Genomic DNA, 21,212 nt, shown 5'->3' with positions numbered 1-21,212 from the left:
CTGACTTGGAAACGAGTCCCCACATGCGCAGACTTGAGTCTTTCTGTCTCTGGGTGTGCTTGCTTACTTTTTGCAGTGTGAAAGATGTCGTGGGGCCATCAGTCAGACTGGGTGAGCAGCTGGAAAGTTCCAGCAAGGAAGCAGAAAAGGGTTAATATTTTCATTTTGCATCAAGCAGGAGGCGGGGAGAGGGAGGTGGGAGTGGACACTCTTGTCCATCTCTGAAGGAACTGATGATGATTGGATGAAGATTTTTTTCCCTTGATGAGTGAGAGGAGAAGGCGGGGGGGGGGGAGGCAGTTCCTAGCCATTAAAGAGAAACTCATGGCTCCAGCAGGCTCACTGAATGACCGGCCACAATGGGACTACTTCTGAGTAGAGCTGCAAAGGATTGAGTCATATTAGTAAGCCTCCCAGCTGCTCTTGCCGCTTCTGTCCCCGTCTCATGCAGTCTGTCCCACCCCCTCCCACCTTGCCAAGCTCAGGCACCTCCCAGTCCCTGTTGTTTCATGCCCTAGCATGCCCAGTGCTCCTTCTGAAGGTGCAATATGAATGGAGGGAGGGGAGGTGTTTCATTGCTGGGGTTCGTCAGGAACCAATGGGCGCTTTCTGCAGTTTGTTTACAGATGGGATGGGGACATCAGGGAAATGTTAAATGAGAACTCTCACACACAAACACACACCCTGCCAGGAGCTCCGTTTTTTCCTCCTGGGGCAGAAGTCTGAGGAAACAAGTATTACCAAACTATAGATCAGGAAGGAGAAGAGGTTGTCCCTTGTGTGCAGTGTACCCCTTCTATGCTGCAGGTGCCCTTTCACCAGGAAAAGATACCAGACGTATATAGCCCTATGTTGAGTGTCTGGTCTGGCAGGGTCTTTAGTACTGACTTGGTGTGCTGTGATTTGCTGTATTCTATGTTCCATCATAGGAAAGCGGCCGGCAGGGGACTGGTAGGAGGTCTCCCAGTTTGGGTCTGTCCTTCGGTAGAGTTGTGCTGGCATCCAAGTGAGCTGCATTTATGCAGTGTTGCTCGAGCATCCGTAGTACATCTGTTGGTGGGCAGATTTCCACACTGGCGGGGCTGTTGTTGCAGTAGAGATAAACTCACTATCTCAAGGATAGGATTGGGCCTTAAATCTTTTCCCCTATAAGCTAAGTACAATTGTAGGCACTTTTTTGGTACATTAAAGCTACCAGCTGGAGATAATTATTCCCTCATTTTACCTAAGGCAATAAAGATTGCTCTCCACATTACTCTTCCTTCTGGTAGTAGCTTGTCTTTGTCAGGCTGGTATACCCCTCCCCCTTTATTATTTCCTTTTAAAGGAAAGATTGAGGAGCTGAGTTTAGGCATTGTTGAGCCTAGACCCCTTTCTTAAATAACCAAGATACTATCATGGAGGTGACTGCTGTGTGAACTTGCGCCATGCAGGCGCAGGCAAGAAATCACTGAGGTCATCTTGAGCTTGAGCCAGTGATGTTTTGTCTGGAAGTACTCCACTGATAAATGTAGGCTGAGCTCCTTGGGACATCCTGATTTGTAGATTCTTTATAGGGGTTGTGATGGGAGGGCAAGAAGTTGCTGTGGGTTGAATGTTAGTATTACCAAGACATTTGCTTGTAGTGGAGTTTGCCTCCTTCAGCCAGAGTAGGGTTGTCGATTGCTGATCCCATTGTTTGGGGAGGTGCCAACATGACTGAACCCCAGGCTCAATCAGCATTGGAGTACTGTGAGCTCTTTTAAGGCCATTCCAGAAGATTTTAGCTCGACAAATGTAATCTATCCTCTTCCCATGCAACAATGCACTGCTATTTTGTGCACTTTGAGTTCTTTGGAGGCTGTGCATCCAGTCCTGTTCCCACCCTCAGCAGCACTGACATGCACATATACCTGATTTTTTTTTAAGGGGCAGACCATAGTATAGATCTTCTCCTACAGCCAGCAAAATTATCTATCCCTCTCTATTATGTGTGGACTGGATATATTGCTATTGTCTCATGGCCAAAACCACACATTACATTCTGTTAAATGTGTAATTTGACCCTGGAGCAGCAGGAGTAGCTTAAATAGCAGCCACAGAAGGTGGAGTTGGGATTGGAACCATAGCATGCAGAGAGGCAACTCTTTCTTGCTGTGTTGTTTTCCTGACAAGAATTGCTTTTCTGAAGTTGCTACTAAATCTGGGAGAAGCTTCAGTTAGTGCCAGTGGAAGCTTCCCTTCTGAGGCTAAGAGCAGTTTTGAGCATGCTGGGGACTGCAGCACAATCTCCTTGCCACATGCTGTGGTTCCAGTCCTGATTCTCTCCACCACCAGCAGCTGCAGCTAATCATAAGCTAAAAAACACACTTGCAGGGGCAAACAATGTATTTACTCCAATGTGTGGTTTGGCCGTAAGAAGGAAGAGTTGTGGTGCAAGGGCTAGTGTGCAGTAGGGATGTGCATCCATCACATTGTCTGGATGAGCTTCTGGAAACTCATCTCGGACAGGTGGGTTCTGCCTTTTTCTTATGGAAGTCCAATTCCACCTCAAAAGTGAAGCATGGGGGCTGCATTCTTGTGCACTATAGCAGTTGCAAGAATTCCATAAAAGCTATGACTGTGATATGTGTCTGATCCATGGATGTTTAACATGGAAAGGAAAACAAATGCACCTTTTCAAGAAAAGTCTGCCATTACATTTTCAAATGTTATTTGCATTCATGATGGCTGTAAATTAACTTTCTTTTATAAGAAAGCTCACATCAGAGCAATGCAGCCAACTAAACATCAGGCTTGCTGCTTACGTATTAAGGGTCAGTATTATCATAGTTTCAAATAGTATTAGGCATATCCATAACCTATCAAAAGCAATCAGTCAAGATGACCAGTGCGGTATAGCGATTAGTGTGTTGGACTAGGACTGGAACAGCCAGGTTCAAATCCCTACTCAACTGTGAAACTTGTTAGGTGACCTTGAGCCAGTCACAACCTCTAAGGGCACACTCCTAACCAGGTCTACTCAGAAGTAAGTTCTATTTTGTTCAATGGGCTTACTCTCAGGAAAGTGTGGTTAAGATTGCAGCCTAAGACATAGACCTTTAGGCCAACTGATGCTTTGTCTAAAACAGGCAGTGAGCGGAATTGTGGTGCCTACTCCATTTGGCATCCAACACTGTTCTTTCATATAGTTAATGGAGCTTTTCCAGTCACCACTAGCTGTTACAGGCCCTTTGTATTTTTTTTAAAACCTTCTTCATCTGTATTGAGTCTTCCTTCAGCTGATTAAAAGTGACATTCAAAATTTCCGATTCACTTTTTCACTGCCTCTGTTTATTGGCTTTTTGTTTCTCTTGAAGTGGTTGAAGCCTCTGTTTTGTTCTATTCTATTCCAGCACATATTGCTATTGGGTGTTACTGTACAAGCAGAGCGTTTCAAGGCAAAATGTTGTTGATTCCAGAAAGGAAATGTTATCAAGGGAGCTTAATCTTAAATGTCTTTGAAACCAGCCAGTCAAACTCTTGTTAAGATGTTGAACGAAGCATCAAGATTTCCAGTCAATACCTTGGTATCACTTGGAAACTGGAAGATGCTTGTGACCTCTGTGAAGCCATTGTCTACCTAGTTTAGGTGTGGATAACGTGTACAACATGGACAGCCCAAATTCTACCTACCCCCCCACACACACACCATTGCAGCTGTGCCACCAGAGCACTTGCTGTATCCTGCGGGGTGCAGTCCCAGTCCTCGGAGTACAGGGACATTTGTTCCCTTGACTAGGGGTAAGCCCTCTCTGCCCTGCTGGGTCTGTTTAGATCTGCACCAGTGATTTTGCCAGCGCAAGTCCAAGTGGACACAAGAAGGTGAATTGGGGCTGGGAGGGGGCATAAGATATTGGGGCCACCACTGCTGCTGATACTGCTTGCTTCCCAGCCTTGATCTACTCCCTCCCTGCCCCAGTCTCTGCCCCATCCCCCCATCCCCCGTGCTGACTTACCTGTGTTTGGGTCGTTGGCGGGCCATTGGCGCATAGTGATGGCTCAGTCATGCTAAATGTCTTGTCACCATTTGTCACAGTCATAGAGGTCCTTGTGCTGCTGGAACACTCATTCACTCAGCACAAGGCCCCCATAGTATTTGGCCAGCAGAGAAACATAGTAAAAAAGTATTATATGCATTGGCTGTAATTTGTGTATATGGGACTGCCTTATACTTTATAGATCAGTAGTCCATTTAGCCTCAGTAGCTCTCCAGAATCCCAGAGGCCTTTGCAGTCATGCTGGCTTTTTATTTGACATGCTGGGTATTAAGTTTGAGGGATTTCCTGCATGCAAAGTGTGTACCAAAGTGAGCAGTGTTGTTTTATCAACGTAGTGGAGGCCAAGCCATAGTGACTGAACATATTCACATTCCAAAGGATATTGACTCACTGAAAAAAGTGCATCTTTTGTTTGTGGTAAACAAGTCAGATGACCAGTGTGCCACAAGCAAAAAGCCATGACAGGTTAAGTAAATGTTGCCTCTGCAAGCAAGGCAGTCATGTACAGTGGCACAGTTTGAAAATAGACGTGATGCAAAATGTGGGAAAGGAGTTCATAGTCATGTATCTCCAGGTAACTGGAGCTGTTTCAGTGTGTCACTGACACTGTAGGGGAGATAGGGAACTAGCCTTGTGGGGGGGGGGAACCTTTTTTAAAAGCAGAAGTATTCTTTTTAGACTGAGGGCCCAATCCTGTCCAACTTTCCAGCACCAGTGCATCTGTAATGCAGCCACAAGGTAAGGAAACAAATGTTCCCTTACTTTGAGGAAGCCTCTGTGACTGCCTATCCTATACAGGATGTAGCGCATGCCCCATTGGCATAGTTGCACTGGCACTGGAAAATTTGATAGGATTGGGCTGTGAAATACTAGCAGCCTCTGATCTCATGAAACGGGGAATGATGGCCTGATCTTATCTAGTGGTTTCACCACCAGAACACATGTTCCAGCAGTGTAACACACTTTCCAGCTGTCATAAACACAACACAAGTGAGTGTTGCCTGGCCACCACTGGAAGCAGTGAGTTGATGGGTCTGCCTGACAACAGATTAGGAATGCCCACCACCACAGGTATGGCTGTGTAGAAGGTCAGAGGGAGGCAGGGAGGTGGAATGGGGTGGGAAGAAGGGTAGGGGTGGGGGCTGGGAGGAAGGCAGATCCTTGAAAAAGGTGAGTTTGGTGGGAGCAGCACCCAATGAATCCTAACCCACTTCCTGGGTCTGATGTGCTTTCACAGGTCAAAGTGGACTTGTACTAGCAATATCGCTGGTGCAGGTCCAAATTGATCCACTGGGCCAGCAGAGGCTTACTCCAGAAGAAGGGAATAAATGTTCCCTTACCCCAAGGAGGCTTCTTGAGGCTGAAACTCTGCAGTGGGATTCAGTGGATGCCATGTTGGTGCAACTGCATCACCACGCAAGGAGTTAGGTAGGTTTGGTCTGTAAATGAGATATCCTTTATTTGGACGAACTGGACGAACTAGAAGCATGCTTCCAGGTCCCAAAGGAATCCTCCCCAGGCTGAATGTTCCGGAGGACATTGGATTATGGGATTCTTAGGTAGCCCATCCATTTAGTCAGTGCATGTGCTGTAGAACTTCAGTAGAACTTCCCAATGGACTGTATCCTTCACCTTTCTTTAGTTCTTTAATTTGCATTCTGAGCTTTCAGGATCAGTTGTGTTATCAACTTAGTAAACAAATGAAATAGCTCAGCTTTGTAACACTTGTGTATGTATCCAAACGCCTACATATATTTGTGTATTAATATGCACAAGCAGCATTTCCTAGAAAGTAGATCAACATGGAAACATGAATTAATCTTGGTCAGAATGCAAAGCCCTGGGAATGTAAACCCTGCTTACCAACTTCCTTAACCTCTTCAGGGGGTGCTTTCTATTCCCCATCTGTTTCTTTCTTTCTCTTTGTAATTTGTTTCCATCTAAAAGGGGCAAGTAAGTTGTGCTATCATAATGAACTGGATAAACAATTCCCCAAACAGATTAAAACTAACTGTAACTTATAAAGGGCGGGGAGGGGGATGCAGTAATTATATTTTATTAGCTAGCAAAACACCATTTTTTGCTTTCAAAGGATAATTCTGTGTAAATCATCTTAATTAGAAGTGTCAGACAAACCTGTGAAGATCATAGTTAGCAACTAATTTTTTATGTATGGGTTATAATTTAAACCACATGGATTGCTCACTGTGTGGCAATATGCTGGCCATGAAATAATGTGGGGAGTGTCGACTGAGGTTATTACTATGTAAATGTGTGATCGTTTCAGACCACTGCTGACTTGCTTAGTGATTAAAGAGAATTCTGAGGTCTCCAAAGATTGTGCTCTTTGCAAGGGCCTGGAGCAGAAAACTTTAAAAGGTGCCGAAAAGTGTTTGAACTTTAAAGGTCGTGATTCCCCTTTTACCATTTTTAATTTGCCAGCACTGTTTATGGGAAGGAAGCTTTCTCTATGCATATGGCTTCTTGGTCCTCTGGCCATCATGCTGGTGACTTTTAATAGATTTGCTGTCTGAAGGGACAAGCAATACAGTATATTACCTCTTCACACAGTACTTATTCCTGTGTATACACAAGAATACACTTATTCTGCATATTCACAAGTAGGATGTCTGACTTGACTCTGGTTCCAAAATTGAAGGCTGAGATGGAGATTTTCAGAGAGTACATTAGGACAGGAATGATATGTTCTATCACTGTGCTAGGTTTTGTGGTTTTATGTTGAAGCACACAATATGGGGCATCAGAGAACAGGCCATCAGAGAATGCTCCTAAGCAAAATTCACAAGATTACATTCTTATATTACAAATTAATTATTCTGGAGTGGGTACCATGAGTGAAGTGATCTTGAGTATGTGCTGTTAGAGAGTGCTTTTATTGTATTCCATGGCCACTACGGTTAGAAATCAAAGGAAATAATGAGGAAAGGAAGAATTGGTTAAGCAAGTGGAGAATACTTGGGTAAGATTAGTGTCCAAGAAAGAGTACCCCCATTATTTGCAAATTTCAAAAATAATCATAATCTAGAAGGGATTGGCTGAAAAAAATGGGAAAATAGTACTAAATACACACCTGTGCACACTACACATGCATGCACACAGAGCTTCCTTCTTGTTAAGGGCTATTTGCTGTCTTCCCTCTTGGGAATGCATCAAGGTCCAGCTGTTAGTCAGTGATCCCAAACAGCTGCAATTCTTGGACAAGAGTTGCCTTGGCTATAGTGGGAAGAGAGACGACTTCTATCTCTTCCTGTTTGGAGGGTTTGCAATTGTAACAAAGATGCCTTGTGTTTTTAGGGAAGGGGCAAGGGTGGCATGGGAATATTGCAAGCCCCAGGAGCCAACACCTTCCACACAACCCTCTTCGTTTTGTTTTGCAACGCCCAGCCATCTGCCAACGAAAGGCAGATTAAAGCCAGCCAAATTCAATTTCTACTCACTGCTGCCACAGCTCGACATCTGGGGCTAAAGTGTCCCCGACAAAGCGAACATGACAGCCACATTGCTTTTTTGTCACATTCAGTCGCATGTTGATCTTCTAAAAGTCTCATAAAAATTTATTGATGTCTCCCATATTGCTGTGATTGGGAAGAAAGGAGCGTGTGTGTGTTTGTGTGTGTGTATATGTATTAATGCTTCTGGAATAGATCTGATTTGATATGTCTTGTTCTATTGTCAGCATCTGTTTAGCAAGGCTTTTTAATACTTTCTGGCTGCCGATCATTCATCCCTAGCTTGGGATGCCGACTTGCATACAAATTTTATTATTAAGTACAATTCCTTCTCTCCCCATCATCCTCCCCCCTCCCTAACTACCCTCCCCACCACCTATCCACCCATCCATCCATCATACCCCCCCAAGGCTGTGGAGGGAGACCTCCAGCTGCGGGAGCCCTGCAGGCGCAAGACATCAGCCTGGATAACATATTTCAGAGCCCCATTTTTGCCTGTTGCAGGTGCTTTGTATCAGTAAATCGAATCATGGGGAAATCATTTATTTCCTAATGCTGTTTGTGGTGTGTTAGCGGGAGAATTTACATGAGAGAGATTACTTTAATAACCAAAAAAATTACAGTGTGGGGTCTCCCCGCCCTGTCGCCTTTGATGTGTAATTGTTTCAAATTTAACCTGTCTGGAGTGAGGGTGAAAGGCATTATTAAATCTGAAGCATCTTGCTCCAGGGAGGGTGGGAAGGGGGAAACTCACCCTGGTGTGAACCTCCTTCCAGCCATTAAATAGAAATGGAGTGAAATTAACAAATCAACCAACCAAAAACGAAGGAATGCCTACAGCCAGGAAAAAGGCCTATCTAATTTAGTGATTTTCTCTTTCTTCCTCTCTTCACCTTCTTTTCTCCTGGTCCAAGCCTGGGTGGTATCTAATGCTTGTCATTCCCACTAGATTCTAAATACGTTAATTCTATGAACGGGCTGTGTTCATACTCGATCAGGGGTGGCCAAACCACAGCACATGTGCCACTAATGGCATGTCGACACTTTCAAAGTGGCATTCACAAAGTCACCTGTTATGATTGCACCGGTTGATGCAGGGCTCCACAGACACGAGTGCTTCGTGTTCCTCCTAGCTTGAAACCCAGAAAGAAAGTGACAAGGGCCGGGGCAGGGCGAGGATAGTAGAACGGAGGCTTGGCAGATCACATGGGCCAGTGAAACCACCTGAGCAGGTCTGGAGAGGGCCAAGATAAGGTGGAGTGGCACATTCAAAATTATGTGGCATGCTGGGGGTTGGCCACTCCTATACTAGACCAAGGCCCAATCCTATCCAACTTTCCAGTGCTGATGCAGTTGCAATGGGAACTGTTGCAATATGTTCCCTTACCTTGAGGAGGCCTCCATGACTGTCCCTACCACAGGATGCAATGCACACTCCATTGGCACGGCTGCATCAGTGCAGGAAAGTTGGATAGGATTGGGCCTCAAGTGTCTCATGGATGTCATGAGCTGAAGAGAAATGGAAGGGGTTAGAGTATAGCATGCACAGGCACCACCAATTCCACTCCTGCGCTGTACTCAGCCAGTCTGGCAAGCATCCCAATGGCTACCAGCATTCACAAGGCACCACCAATTCCACTCCTGCGCTGTACTCAGCCAGTCTGGCAAGCATCCCAATGGCTACCAGCATGCACAATGGCTTCCAGCCAGCACTCTGGCTCTCTGTGCTATTGCAAAGTGCTTTGCAAAGAACAGCATGTTCTGCTAGTACAGTGCTTGAACAGGATTGGGCCATTTGTGTTATACCTAAATCCAGAATCTACCTCACAGAATAGTTACAAAGCTAACTTTCCCTTAGCTCCTTGGTGCCAGGGTGGGATTGAAATGTAAAAAATAAAAGGGGTAAGAGATTGGTGTCCTCACGGGCCAAATGCAGTGAAATCTGGCAGTTATGGGTTTCTAACCCTGCATGGAAATAATGAGCTCCTAAGAGTCTGAACCTTGGAAGAGAGAGTTTTCCAAAACCCAAAGTTTCAGAAGTTTGGAAAGTTTCTTCCCTCACACTCATGATTTTACTGATCTTCTTCTTTTCTCTCTTGGCAGTAAAAACTCTATATTGAAGGATGTCATGGCCCCAGGCACCCCCAAGGTAAGTGTGTAAATTCAGACACAATTTGTTAATGTTAATTTATTTCCATTATCTTCATTGTCCTTACAAACATGCTTCTCCTTGTCGCAATTTGCTTTCCCCTTTGCCATTGTATCAGTTTGTAGCATCAAAGTGCTGTTCCTGTTTCTTAGACAAAGACCATAACATTTCTTGCATAGTCACTTAGGTCTGCATTTTTGCATCTGCTATCACAGTAGAGCTGCTATGGAGCTATTGAAAACTATTCGGGCATTCTAAAATAGTTTCAGATTTTATCCGCAATGAGTCTTAAGTCCCCATGATCAGAGTATAAAATAACCTCTGACGCTCATTCTGAGTGTTACAAAACCAGGGAGAATATTCTTCTTTGGTTAGAAGTCAGGGTTAGGATTCGGGTTAGCAAGTCTGCCTGCCTGTTCCCCAGTTCTCAGTCATTGGAAGTTGAACTTAAGTGTGCACCTTGCTCAGATCCAGAATTGTTGTTCTAGGGAATCTGGGAGCTGGCCATAGCTCCTCGGTGAATGTGTACAGTGTACTTTGTGTTAAATAGAGGACTGCCATATAATGAATGACTGAAGTCGCCGTCAGGACTGGGAAGGAAACCCAGTCAGCCATGACTTGTGGCTGTCATTGGCTTCTAGCAGTATGTGCTCTGGTCCCTGCACTGTGCTGTGTTCGTGATGCTTTGACAGTTCAAGAGCTGTTATTTCTGATCCCAGAAACAAACATGCACAACAGAAGCAGACGCTTCTGCATCAGCAGGCAGGGTTGGGGAAAACACATCAATTGTGCTTAAGCATCAAGAATCATCACTATGCCTCACAAGAGAGGATAAAAAGGCATGAAAACCACTTTTGTCTTACCCATTGCATTTGTGCTCATTGCTGGGTACAGATAACTGGTCTGTCCCAAACACCAAGCCTGAGGAGGAGTTCAATAGGCAGATTAACTGTTTGGAGGTAAATATAGTGAGTTAGAGACAGTCACCAGATAACCAAGAAAGGCTTTTTCTCCCAGCAGGGATGGGCCTTTGAAGCATCAAACAACAAAGAATCCCATTTGCTTTGAGAGAGGGGATTAAGGCAGGACAGTTGAGGGGTCCTGTGTAACTAAGATCACTCATCTCCTGTCACCATATGGATTTTCTCCTCCTCCCGCCTGCACATGAGTTAAAAAGCGGGATCTTTTGAATTCTTCTTTCAGCCACTTGATCTCAGAATTGTTATTCTCAAGTGGCATTTGCTTGAAGAACAGGCTTGGGTGTTGCAAAAAGTGCTGTGCTTCTCATTTTACTTAGTAGTTCCAGCCAAGAATTTGGCAGCCAAGTGTTGAGAGAGGAGGAGCAGATTTCTTAGGCAAATCCAAATCACTATATCTCAGGGCTTAACTTCTAGAAAAAGAGATGCCGGGGTTCCAGACTATCTAGAAACACTATGGTGTGTGACCTGGATGGAAACATCCTTTGTATACTAGGAATTCTTTCAGCTGTGCATGATTTGGATTTTAATTTTCAAATTTGGAACTTTTTTTCCTTTTTATCAGTGGTAGGAACAGATGTTAAGATACAAGACTTAGGACACAAGGAATATTTGTATAGCAGGCAGCACACATGTAGGGAAAAAGAAAGGGAGAGAGGGAAGGGATGGCAGGGAGGTGTAATGAGCAGAGATGTTCTCAGTCATTGGAAATACCGTCCACGCTTGTCTGGTTTGTGAGTTTAGTGCTTTTACATATGTTCAAAGCTTTTCCTTGCAACCATGAGGCCTAAAAACATAAGGAAAAGTTTGCCATAGAGTTCAATGGAGCTTTCTTCATTCCTCCCACAACTGTACTCATCATGTGTACATTGCAGTGTAACACATTTGACTTTCAACATGATGTCTGTGTGCCTTCCATTTAAGCATATAGTTGTACTTCTCCTTTCCAAGATCCTAGTCCACTTGCTTCATTGAGATCTTTGCTGATCTCATCCTGCACATGTAGCTATGCATGCAGAAGAATTGATTATGCCCATAATTCGGAAATTGAGTTCATTTTTGTAAGGTTAAAGAAAAGACATAAAAATATAGCAATAATCTCATAGCCCAATCCAACTTAAGTCCTCCCTCCCCCCCCCCCACCAATGCAGCTGTGCCATTGAGACATGAGCTGCATCCCACAGGAGAGTTTTGAGCCCCAGAGGCCTCCTCAAGATAAGGGAATATTTGTACCCTTGCCCTGGAGCAAGCCTCTAATGCTCGCATGGGTCAACTATGATCTGTGCCAGCTATATGCTGGCAGAAGTCCAAGTGGATCCAGGTAGGTGAAAAGGCCAGGAAGGATTATAGGATATCAGCGAAGCCATTGCTGCCAATGGCCACCCCCTTCCTGCCCGCGGCACACACCCCTATCTGCCCCACTCCCCACGCTGTTCCTTCTCCTCCCTACCCCATTCTGCCCACCCAGCCCCCATACCAACTAACCAACGCTAGGTCTTCTGTGGTGACCACTGTTGCCCCACCGATACCTCTCACCATTTGCTGTAGTGGCCAGGCTGTGCTCTGTGACATTTCCATTGTGAAAACTGCAGTGTTCTGCACTCTTTACCTGCCTATTAACACAGAAGAGCAAAAGGGCCTCACACAACTGTACAAGTTCATTTTTCATCCCATTGCATTCAAAAAAACTTGTAACCAATGCATGTGATGTGATGATGTTGTGGTGTGTATGGAGGTCGGTGTGGTTGTGTGGTTTTAAACTCTAGGCACCTCTCTGATGATTTCAGCCTTTTCCCCTCCAGCTTATTTTCTGTCCTTTTCTCATGCATATATACATCCCAATAAAAGTTCCTGCATGAACGTATGAATTTCAGCCTTCTACCCACGAGGTACTATCACTGATGGCACTGGATCCGTTTCCATGACATTAGAACCAATCCAGCAACTAGATTTGCAATGTGTTCCAAATTATTCTGTTGTGATTCTTAAATTATTGGAGAGATACTTGTTGCAGATGGGCCTGACTTTAGGTCATTTGTTCCTTAGTGCTCAGAACCTCTTTTTCCTTTCTCTTGATTTCTCCTTTCTCTTGGTTTCTTGTATCAACCTATAGACTAGCAGATAGGTTGCAGAGTCTCAGGTACTGCTTTCTATTTGGACTTCTTTGGGAGAATCCACAGAGCTGTCCTTTAAGCAGGACTAGGGGCTTAAACATAGATAGGCATGAAGTTTTCAAGTACAATCCCCCCCCCCACGCCTACAACCCTGTTCTGAGCGCTGTTCCTGGTGCTGAACTGCTGCTACTGTATTTTTGCCAAGTTTGCTGGTAACATCTCACAGCTAAACTCTTACGGAGAAGTCTCTTGAGAAATCTGCATGCACTAGGGTCTTCAAAGTTTTCTTATGTGTAAGAAATTTTTATTAAGGAAACAATTTCACTGGGTAGTAAAACAGCTTATTTAACTAACACCATGAAAGGGATTCTGTATTCACATTGCACTTGGTGATTAAACTTTCTCAGGGCGCAATCCTAGCCAACTTTCCGGCACCCATGCATCTGCAATGCAGACCTGAGGTAAGGGAACATTTGTTCCCTTACCTTGAGGATGACCCTGTGACTGCCCCTCAAGTGCAGGATGCAGCCTGTGTCTCATTAGCATGGTTGCATTGCCTTTGGAAAGTTGTATAGGATTGGGCCCTCAGACCTGGAAATTGAAAATTAAGAACTCAGATAGTTCTCCAGTAGTCTCTGTCTGTTGATGTACCCACAAGGACATATTGTTACTTGGAATCAATGGCACAGAACAGTAAAATATTTCCAGTACTGCATCCCTTTATCTCACTACCTCTGTAAGAGGAAATGAAACCACTTTTCTGTCCTGTTTCTAACTGCAGCAATTGCAGCCCATATCTTGGTAGGTTCCCTCCCCAAGCCCTTCCTCTCATTGTAGAGCTTCACCTTTTTCTGTAATGATACTTGTATTTATAGGAAGGGGAATAGGGTGGAAATTTGCTGTGAAATGGGTGGGGCTCTGACACACACTTTTACACTGCAACCTGTCTTCACACTGCTTGCTCAGTGAATATAGCTTGAGTTCTATAGCTTGTCCCCACCCCCACTGGCACTTTTTGGCAGTGAATTTTGCTGTCTCTGGTGGTCTCCCTGACAACTAAGCCCCCCAAGGAAAAAAACTTGGTGTGAATGTTTTCCAGATATCTCACTGTAGACAAAATGCTCTCTTCTGAATTTTGTCTAGGGATTGGGTCAGGGAAAGCATTATATATGTCGACCTCTGGGTCTGTAGTCATGGATCCTTAGTCGCAGTTCTACCATGTACTTTTGTGTTGACCTTGGGGAAATCACATAACACCTCAGGGTTTAATCTCTACAAAATGATAGACAAGCAAAGATTAATAACTAAATCTGATCACCGTGGATGCAGGGGAGAGGGGGAGACCAGAGAACTGTCCATGTGTAGTTGAAATATGTCAGCACTTAGGGAAGATTTTCATGTGGGAGAAGGGAATGGAAAGAAGATCAAGCAGATTCAATTAAGTTTGGAAACATCTGCTAAGCTTCTGATCCTGAATACACTTTATTGAAAATAAGTGCTATGAAGGTAAATGAGGGCGTAATCCTAACTTGCACTGCAAACAGGCAGGCTGATGCGTCTGCGCTGCATCCAGCACAAGTTTTGGACAGTTTGTGGCTTGCCCCAAGGCAAGGGGAAACTTCCCTGGGGAAAGCCACTGCAGCCCCAATGCGGCTACTTGGATCTGCGCCCCTTAAATCAGCGGCGCAAATCCGAGCAGCCTGGGACTGTTCCGGGCTGCATGGGAATGGTGTCAGGATACGGCATAACTGCCAGATCCTGGCCCTGCTTCCTGCTCCCCACCAGCCTGCCTGCCCATGGTTCCGCCCTCCCTCCCTCACCCCGAAATGTCTTCCTCCCATCTCCTCCATGCCCTCCCCTTGTACCATAGACCCCTGTGTCAGCCGATCTTGGCCAATGCAACTCACCATTTCCATGGGGCCCATGTCTCCCCTCAGAGTAGTGCAAAAGCGCTTTACAGCAGTTTTGCAACACTCCTGGGCCGGTGCAGGGGACTTACGTCGACCCAAGTGCAAGTCTGGATTGCGCCATGAGTTTTATTTCCAAGTAAATGTTTTTCTTTTTCTTTCAACAAATTTCTAAGTTAGGAGGCAACCTGAAAAAGTCACAAGAGAAGCTGTGAAGGCACCTTGGTTGTGGCATGCTGTAGCTTGAAAGAGGTGACTTCATGTGACTTCATTGCCAATAGCCAGGTGGAAAATAGCATTACACCTTCCTTGAGGTTCAGGAAGATCTGGTATGTAATGCAGAGAGCAAAGTGATCTAGAGCCCTTGTATGGCAACCTGTAAGCCTGGTCACGTCTTTTCCTTCCCCAACTCTTTGGAGACTTAGAGTACAGTGAACAGGCTTCCAGTATGACACAAATGGTAAGATTGCAAGAAGGCACAACATTGGAGTTTGCATTCTGTCTTCAGTGTCACTATAGTGAGTGCTCCTGCAGCCTCCTGAATTAGGACCACAAAGGAGCCACTGGGAGTTTGTGAGTTTGCTTAGCCTAGGAAAGTGTCAGAGCATAAAATATGCTAGTGTTCATGTCTTGGAATGCCGATAGCTCTGGTGCTGCTATAAAGCACAGCAAAGGCTGGTATCACTCATTGCATTCGGGTTACAGTTCCCAAGTGATAACAGCTATTAGCAACACTTTGACTGCTTCCCCACCGTGCAGGGGAGGGCAGGAGACAGAAAACATGTCAAGCCATCACCTCCATGTTAAGTGATAAGTACCTATTTAGATGGCAGAGTTAAAGTCCAACGCATCAGGCAGGAAACACTTTGTGCAGGAGAGAAGGGAAAGGCCAGAGCGAGATGTAAAAAGCAGGGTTAGAGTATTTGTTGTGCTGACAGCAGCTGTGATTGATTGTTTAAGAGAAATAAACTGCCTGTGTTTTCAGGGCTATCAAAAAGCAGGAGCCCAGCACTTAATAGTCTCAAATGGGTGGCCTTGAAAGGAAACAGAGTGTCACTGCTGCCGGCTCACCGCTTCCCAGTGCTGACATCTGACCTGTGTCCTAGACAGGGAGGAGGTAGTTAGGGTTGGAAAAGGAGGCAGTAAGCATGTGCTGCAATTTTGATGCATTTATTTGGACTTGAGGGCTGCACCCAGATCATACCTTACTCTTTTTGTTCCCTCCTCTTCTTATACCCAGGGCCAGCATGGTACACTAACATGCTACATGAACATGTACATGTCTGCCTCTCTTGGCCATGCCTCTGCGCGTGTACACATGCACATGTATTTCTTCCACACACAGTATATGAAAGCCGTTGTTCAGGTGGCACACAGCATAGTTTGTAGACATAACCATTCCCAATTGCAGACCTGACCGCATGCCACCTGGGGGCACAGGACTGCAAAATGCCCCTCCACCGGAGAGGAGACTTACCGGTTGGTTACACAGCCTTGTGCAACATCCCCGGCTGGCCCTCCAAAAGCCTTCTGAGGCCTCCGGAGGGCCCTTAAACAGATGAAAACCAGAAGTACTGTTTAACAGCCCTCTGGAGGCCTCAGAAGGCTTTCAGGGGGCCAGGAGAAACCGCATGGGGCCTCCCCAGCCCTCAGAAGGGTTCTGGAGGGTGGGTGGCAGTGGCAGCGCAGTGGGGATATGGCAGTGCCACCTCCACAGACATGGCACCCCCGACTCACCCCCCTGATTCCCCCAGGACCACCAGTGGCCATTCCAGAACACTCATAAGGTATAATTCATACCTATACACTTGGACCTGAGTTCCTGCCAGTTCGTGCAAACTTGCAGGTTCTTCAGCTCTCACACAAAGAAGTATTCATGTAGGGACTTTCAGTGGCCTCGGCTTCTATACCGAACCTATCCACCTCACAAGTGCAAGGAATGGAGATTGGGGGAAAAGGACCTCTGTGGTCTCACTGTATGGCTCCTGCCTCAGGTCCCTGTGGCTGAGTAGAGGGAAAGGGCTTGACAAGTATGCATTTTCCCACTCCTCATCCAGTTCAAGCAAAACTCCAGGGAGATCCTCCACTATGTCTTCCTTCCTCTGCCTTTTTACTAGTGGATTCCAAGTCATGCCTGCTTCTTGTCTCATTTTTCTTGCTCACAAATGGCTGTAAGTTGTGGGGCGGCCCCTAGGTGGTCCTGTCACCTTTGCAGTGGGACCATCTGCCATTGTCCCCACCTGCTTGCTGATGCCAGTGACAACCATCTCCCAGGAATCTATTGGCCCCTATTCTTTTCTCATCTCCCTTACCAAATGAGGCCTATTCCCCCACAATAAGCACCTGCAGTGTGTGGTCTTTGCCTACTGGTGATATTTCTCAATCATGACTGCAAGCAAGTCCTGTAGTTGCAGCAGGCCCTAATGTGTGCCAGCAAATCCTAATTCAGCACATCCAACCAATTTTAGAAATGTTTGTGGGGAAGGTTTCAAGTTATGTTCTTCATTCATATCTAATGCTTCAGAGAACTGACTCATAATAAACATAAGGCTATGTAGGGTTTTTGTCCCCCTTTAAAAATCTGTTTGCTTTGCACACAGCAGTTGTGTGAATTAGCCTTAAGACTGGTGGTCACAGAGCACTGTATTCAATGCAAAATTTACTAGCATACCTCTTGAATGTTCCATGTTGTGAGAGACAAGCTGTATGGGTTTCTCTTTTTAAAAAATGTTCTTCCCCTCATTGGCTTTGCAATATTCCTCCTGCTGAGATAGCATCCTTGAGCTCTTGCATTTGCTTTTAATGCATTATCCCAGACTATGAAAGTTAACATAGTATAACAGCACCCACATTGAAGTGTGGATGCTGTTCTGTGAACTTCTAGTACAGAGAAATGTCCTCCAAGAATTAATTCCCTCTTTCTTGTCCACACTTGCACATCTGTTTATATTTACCTGCATATCAGCCCAGAGAAATAAGCTTGTTATGGAACATGCCCTGTATGCCAGAGACACCATTTTGCTTTAACTGAGTAATCGTTTGTAATAGTAACTTTATCTGAGTATGTTTCCTGCATTATTAGGTTTTGAGACCAGCACAAGGGCCCTTTAAAACAACGCTGAAGTTCTCCTGAGCATGCTAGTTTAGCACTGACTAAGGGAACACAATCCAAAGGAGGCGATCCACAGCGGTCCCGTGCCGGTGGAGGGTGTCGCAAATGTGCCATAAGGTACATCATGACACCTGGAGAGTAAGCAGCACCAGTGGGGAGGCCTGAGCCACCCCACCGACGCTGCATCCAGGACTTCCACCAGACAGTGCAGGTAAAGTTACAGCAGGTAGAGGGGCAGCAGGAGGGTCATTTGGAGGTGGAGAGGGAGCATTTTGGGGTGGGAGTGAGCAGAATGGGAGTGGATCAGGCCCTGAAGGGGGCAGGATTGGCAGAGGCCTCCTCCTTTCACAGGGCTGCTTGGACTTCCACCAGCTAAATAACTGGTGGAGATCAGAGTAGCCCCATTGGCTGGAGCATTATTCAGTGTAAAGCAGAAAATATCCCCTTATCCCGAGTGGACCTCAGCCTGCTCCTATTGAGTGCTGGACACAACAGCCCCACTGCGCCAGCACTTGTTAGGATTGGGCTACTCAGCTTCTGTTTAAAGATACAGTGGTGCCTCGCATAACGAAATTAATTCGTTCCGCGAGTCCTTTCGTTATGCGAGTTTTTCGTTTTGCGAAGCACGTTTTCCCATAGGAATGCATTGAAATTTAATTAATGCGTTCCTATGGGCAAGAAAAGTCACAACAAAGTCAAATTTGGTTTACAAAGTGTTTATTACGTGCTCTTTAAAGGCATACATACTGCACTGAGGATTTCAAAAACGGGGGGGATGCTGAGTGGGGAGTTTGAAGGCTGCAATCCTGTGCACACTTTCCTGGGAGCAAGCACAATGGGACTTACTTACATAAACTGACATGAAGATCCTCCCCTTACTAGGGTGATGGGGATCATAAACTGACATGAAGATCCCCCCCTTAAAACAAACCAAAAAAAAAAATTCGTCTTGCGAAGCACGGGTCGTAAAAATTCGTTGTGCGAGTTACCAAACTTCGCAAAATGCTTTCGTTCTGCGAGTTTTTCGGTGTGCGAGGCATTCGTTATGCGAGGTACCACTGTATGCAGCCTTGTGTGACAGATACACATGACAAAGAATCCACTACTTTCCTGTGCAATCCAGTTCCAATGTTTACTTGCATTCCCTGCTGACCAGACAGCTCTTTAATATTGAATGTTTTAGCTCCCAGACACACAGTGTGTTCTGCTATCTTTTCAGTAGATCTATATGGTAGATAGTGGTTTCTTCCCACATTGGAACTGAGCTTTCCTTCTTAGCTTATTCTTCAGAGTGGAATTTGTCAAGTTGGAAAACATCAGAGCAGAAGCTGGAAAAGAAGACTATTGCTCCTATGAGCTGAGTAGGGAATCTGGTTGCATGGGACCGCACAAGGGAGGGAAGCAAGAGTGAGAACAAGGCTGGGACAAGATTGATGGCCTCGTTGCCATTAAGAAAAAAATTAGCCGGTGGCGGCTATCGTATTAAAGGGTGAAGAAGCCGTGAATTATTTTCTTAAAGATCTTATCGCTTACAATGATAATTTTACCTTCCAAAAGGCCACTTTTAATGAGGCGAGCCAGGCAAAAAGTCATGATTTAATGCCAGATTTTTTTTTTCCAAACACATTTTACTGCTTTTTTGTCCATGTTTAAAAAGCACCAGTGACCTTTTTTTATTTAGCTTGCCCCAGGTGTAATGCTCAGGCTGATCCTCTTAGGGTTTATAACCTCAACAAAGAGTGTCTCTACCCAATGGAGAGATGATTTAAGGGGGAGGGCTAGAAATATAAGGCCTATCTGGAGCGCATTCAAGTCCCTTGCTCTGCCTTTCAGCGGTGAAATGGTGGTTTGCCATGGCATGGAAGTGAGGAAAGGAGCTCTGACTGAGAAAGATTTGATCAGATATTTTGCTCCAGTTGTGGGTTAATGCTTAGGAAGGATAGGGAAAGTGGACCACTTCCACACGACATAAGTGGCAACACATCTTGTGTCCTCCATGCTAAGTTACAGAATGTGTTGTGACCTCAGCATTCCATAGCTACGGAGGTGACACCAAAAGCAGGACAGTGTTTAGATTATCTTCAGTGGATCCCTGTCGTCTGGCACATCAGGATCGTTTAATTTCTAAACCTTTGTAGCTGGCATAACTCTGAAGACCCTGCTGGGGGCATGTCAGGCCTGGAATGGGCGTTCCACATATGGTGGATGTCAATGCCAGCGAGATCTGCCCCATCCCACCCCCAATTTGCCCCAATTCCCTACCATTCACTGGAAGATCTACACTGTGGTGCTGGCAGTTTGCAACCTTCCAGCCCTTGCACTGGTGTCAGCATTCCACAGGCTGGCAGAGTGGCTACCGCAATGGCAGACCTCACAGCACATCAGCTGTAATGCAAGAGTAGAATTGAGCTATCAGACTTGCTTAGTTTCATCAAGGTTACTCCATCATGTGCCTTCAGACTATGTTCTGGGACCCACCTCTCCTCCCTCTGTCAGTATTTTTCATTTTCCCCCCTCTCTCTGTTCTTCCCTTCCCTTCTTTTCTCTCACTCCACGATGGTTGTGGTATCATCATCAGTATGACCCACCTTATGTTAAATCAGAGTCCAGCTGTGAGCACCAACCCTTCAGCTAATGGCCAAACACCAATATTGGGGGATTTGCTTGACTGAGGGCCCAGTCCTATCCAACGTTCCAGCACTGATGCAGCCACACTGCAGTCCTAAGATAAGGGAAAAAATGTCCCCTTACTTTGAGGAGGCCTTTGTGACTTCCCCCTACCACAGGATGCAGTGCACACCCCATTGGCACAGCTGCATTGGTGCTGGAAAGTTGGGTAGAATTGGGCCCTGAGGTGTTCATTTAAAGTTGGAAAGGTTTTTGATTCTAAAGTTGCTGCTGCTGCTGCTCTTCCCCACACTGCCCCACCACTCCTGATAGTTCTCTTGACACTTCTCTAAATGGAGAATGGTCAGCCCACCTTGGTGAAATGAAAAATACAAATGAAGTGTGGTGCTGGAGCGTGGGGGCTTGGCTCCCTGATACTGTGTTTAGCATGCTGCTGAGGTATTTAGAATAGAACTCCTTGCTACAATTTTAAGAGACAGTTTATTCATCTAAACGGCAAGCGTATGTAGAAGAGGGCCTGAGATTGACATCTTTGGGATTAGTTTAGCCCTGCATTTTTTCCAGAGGTCGTTGTCATGGTGCTCAGGAGGTTTGTAGAATAAATGGGGCCAGTGTACTTCTCAGGACCACACGCTAAAAACTAATACATAACGTTTAATTTACTGTCTCCGTAGCTAGTCCAGCCATTTTTCAGATAATAATATTGGATTAGAGCTACTTGCAGCAGCAGATGGGCAGTGGGTGGTGCGGGGGCCTGATGGAGACTATGAAGGTTTGTTGCTGTGGTTCTTTGAGTCAGTGGCTTTGTATTTTTATTTCTTCACTATAACAAATTG

General features: G+C 45.4%; 1 protein-coding gene across 3 annotated transcripts in view; it reads left to right on the top strand.

Moving 5' to 3' along the window:
* Positions 1 to 21,212, top strand: part of RNF220 (ring finger protein 220) — a 341,743-nt gene that overhangs the window by 211,388 nt on the left and 109,143 nt on the right. For all 3 annotated transcript variants that reach the window (XM_066622880.1, XM_066622879.1, XM_066622878.1), the window contains one exon: positions 9,593 to 9,638. In XM_066622880.1, the coding sequence (XP_066478977.1) occupies positions 9,593 to 9,638 (46 nt within the window). The remainder of the gene's footprint in view (positions 1 to 9,592; positions 9,639 to 21,212) is intronic.

Source organism: Tiliqua scincoides, chromosome 4, assembly GCF_035046505.1.
Source record: "Tiliqua scincoides isolate rTilSci1 chromosome 4, rTilSci1.hap2, whole genome shotgun sequence".
Taxonomy (NCBI): Eukaryota; Metazoa; Chordata; class Lepidosauria; order Squamata; family Scincidae; genus Tiliqua; species Tiliqua scincoides.
Note: the sequence above shows the minus strand (reverse complement) of the source record. Positions and strands in the feature narration are given on the sequence as shown.